The sequence below is a fragment of the Lipotes vexillifer genome, unplaced genomic scaffold (genome assembly GCF_000442215.2).
Source record: "Lipotes vexillifer unplaced genomic scaffold, Lipotes_vexillifer_v1.1 scaffold655, whole genome shotgun sequence".
NCBI lineage: Eukaryota > Metazoa > Chordata > Mammalia > Artiodactyla > Lipotidae > Lipotes > Lipotes vexillifer.
In genome coordinates, this window is record NW_006788208.1 from 2,778,375 (window position 1) to 2,781,779 (window position 3,405).

Genomic DNA, 3,405 nt, shown 5'->3' on the forward strand with positions numbered 1-3,405 from the left:
AAACCTTTTAAAGAAACATAAAACAAGGAGAAGAGAGGAATTTAGGAGAAGTAGAGGCAATACGGGGAAAGATAAAAACTTAAAACCCCTCCAAATTCATGATGAGAAGAGATGGGATTATGCTAAGAACGGGATGCTAACGAAATGAGGGAACAGGAAAAAGATCTTGGAAATAAATGTGGTGGCAGAAATATTTTTCAAAATAATAGAAGTGTTGGAAGATAACAGACTACAAAAAGAAAATTGGGAGATTAATCCAGAATACGCAACATCTGAGTTCTGGAGACCCAGAAAGAGAACAGGAAGGAAGGAGAGGGAAGAAAATTCCTAGGACCCAAGATAATGAGTCTTCAGATGGAAGTTTCTGGCACAACGAATGAAAAAAATCCCACATGGAGACTCCTTATTATAGAACCTCACAATCCAAGGGCGAAAAGAAGACCCTAGGAGCCTCCAGAGAAGAACCTGAGTCCCTTACAAATGGTTGTGGGTCCCAATGGCCCTGGACGTCTCAGCATGAACGGGAGTATCAGAAGACAAGGGAGAAACGCCTTCAAAATTCTGAAAGAAAGCAGTGAGAAATCTCACCTAGTTACACTGTTAATTGAGATTGGGAAAGAACGAGCTTCAGTAAAATGAGGGAGTCAACCAAGAAGGGGCCGTGGGACGCAGGGACAGGGCTCTGGGAGAAGCGTGGGATGCACCACAGACCAGGCTGGAGCAGGAGGGCCGCCGGGAGCTATGGCTCCCGGGAGGAACAGAAGCCGCGGGGGGTCAGGGCTGAAAGGGTTCTTCGGGCGCCTTCAGAAAACATGAGGCCGGAGGGCTGTCAGAGGAACTGGAGCAAAGCGCAAAAAAGGAAAAAAGGCCGAAGCAATTTTCAATTCCAAAAAAAACAAGAAGTTGTCCAAGAAAGGAAATTAATCATAGTACACTATGTGCCTTATCTGAGAACAGTGTCTACATAGTTCTAATGCTGAACTGAATATGGATTTGACCAAAAATTGTGAAGTGAGCCTACTGGAGGAATGTGGGGCTAGAGACAGGCGCCAGGCTCTACAGCAGGAACGTCTGACGCAGCCTTACCGAGTGGGCGGGACCGGCCCCAGGCGTCAACTCCTGCACCACCACAGCAGTCCTCCAGGCAGGTGGCTGTCTTCCTCCTCTGACAGTCCAGGAAGCCGGGGCACAGAGAATTTAAGTTGTTTGCCTAGAGTCACACAGCTAATAAGTGGCAGAGCCAGGATTTCAACCCAGGGAAGTTGGTTCTAAAGTCTGTGCTTTAAACCGCTGTGCTCACCTGCTTTGGGTAGGAAGGCAGACAATTTAAAACATCAGGAAGCAGCGGTATAACCAACAACGTGGAGACAAATACCAAATGCAACAACAGTTCAGGGGCTTAAACAGGTCTCTTCAAGGGAGTGGGAATGGGTAGGGATTTTATTTTCCTTGTAAAGTTATTTGACTTTATCTTACGGACACGTGTTGCTTTAAAATCTAATCAAAGGGCGGGGACACGAGAGCACCAGCGATCAGGAGCAACGAGCAACGCGATACCTCCAGTGTCAACTGGTCTGGCCCCGGCCCAGCTGTGCGGCCTCAGTCCCCACCGACCCGAGACTCGGCCTTGAGGGACTGGGCAGTTTCGCTGCGCTCTCAACTCTTCACATTCTGGTAGCCAACAAGGCAAGCCGTGGTTTAGAGAACATGTGCCGCGAAGAGAGCCAGCCAGGGTGACGGAGGGCTGCGGTGGGTGCCGCTCAGGGAGGGTGTCACCTGGGAAGGGAGGCAAGGGCTCACAGCCACAGGCCCCAACAGGCTGAGCCCTGGAGAGTGTGCGGCCAGGCCCCTGGGGGCTGCACGGGGACAGACCGGAGGGACCAGGCAGCGGGCCCACCAGGGTTCTGGGGGACGGTCCCACCAGGGTTCTGGGGGACGGTCCCACCAGGGTTCTGGGGGACGGTCCCGGCAAGGGTGGGAGCCGTGCATCCCACTTTGACCTGGAGTTGTTATTGCCAGAACGTGCTGGAAGGCGGATGCAAGTGTGGGAGAGGGAAGGCGGGGCTGGCTGGGGTCCCGCCTGCCCTAGGCCCCCCCACGGTCTCTCCATCCTCCCAGGCACGCCCTCCCCCAGCAGCAGTGGGCCTGCCGCCTCCTGGGCCCCTGCACCTCCGAGTCCAGGCTCTCATTCACAGCTTGACTTGCGTACCTGGGCAGCTGCCGCTTAAGCCCCACCACTCCAGTCTGCCCTTCCTCCGTCGTCAGTCACTGCAACGAGAGCTCCCATCCCGTCTCTGTCCTGCTCAAGGCTGGCGGCTGAGACCGAGGCAGCAGAGAGGAAGGGTTGGCCCGAGTGGGCAGCCGTGATGGGCTGTGGGCACCGCCCATCCTCCCCGGACGACCGACCTGAGGAGGTGGGGCGAGGCCCAGACCCCCAGACCCCCAGACCAGCCCGTGTTTGCTGGGAAGAAGTCGAGTCCTGTGAGTTAAGTGTGACTTCTCCAAGGGCCACTTGGCCAAGTGACTGGCGGCAGAGCCTGCTTGGCACACCCGGGCCATGTCCCTCGGTGTCTGAAGGGCTGGGGGCAAGCGGGGCAGCTAGATGCCAGGCTTGGAAGAGGGGCCCATACATTTAACTTTTCCTTTCCTTTTTTGTTTGAGTCACTCTTACACAAATCACTTTGGTCGGTTATGTAATAATCTGTGGCCCAGACCCAGGAAGGGGGGTAAATATTTACCTTCTCTCTCACTGGAGCCATGGTCGGTCCCTGGGCTGAGTCACAGTGAGTCACAGGGAGGCAGTGTCACCCTCTAGGACCTTGAAGAAGGAAGGAACACAGAAAGGTGCAGCTAACGTTTTGCTGTGTCTTGCCGGGGCCAGAATGTAAATTTAGTGCTGAAACCGGAATTCTCTTTGGTAGCTCAATGACAGGTGATGAGTCATGTATATAGATATACACATATATATATATATATATATATATGTGTGTGTGTGTGTGTGTGTGTTTCTATTTGCTTATCGTTATTTTTACTTTTCTGTAATATTTACTGTTTAAAGTCCTCTTAAAGAGATTGAAAACTAACTGCTCTACAAAATCGCACTTCTACAGGGCTTGCCGCCACAACAGGCTGCCTCATCTGACACGAGTCGCTCTTCCTGGAACCCTGCCTGAGAAGGGTGTCTGGTCGGGAGTAGAGGCCCGGGGCGAGGCCGCCCGTTTCCCCACCGCGCGGGACCTGTGCGTCCGTCCTCGCTCGCTCGCAGCTCCTGGCTGCATGGCCCACGTGTTCGTGTACGGGACCCTGAAGATGGGCCAGCCCAACCACCGGGTCCTGCTGGAGGGCGCCCACGGTCACGCGGCCTTCCGGGGCTGGGGTCGCACGGTCGAGCCGTACCCGCTGGTG

General features: G+C 54.1%; 1 protein-coding gene across 1 annotated transcript in view; it reads left to right on the forward strand.

The window, feature by feature from the left end:
• The first annotated feature begins 3,276 nt into the window (after positions 1-3,276).
• Positions 3,277-3,405, forward strand: part of GGACT (gamma-glutamylamine cyclotransferase) — a 656-nt gene continuing 527 nt past the window's right edge. The window contains exon 1 of the mRNA XM_007461532.1: positions 3,277-3,404. Within this exon, the coding sequence (XP_007461594.1) occupies positions 3,277-3,404 (128 nt within the window). The remainder of the gene's footprint in view (position 3,405) is intronic.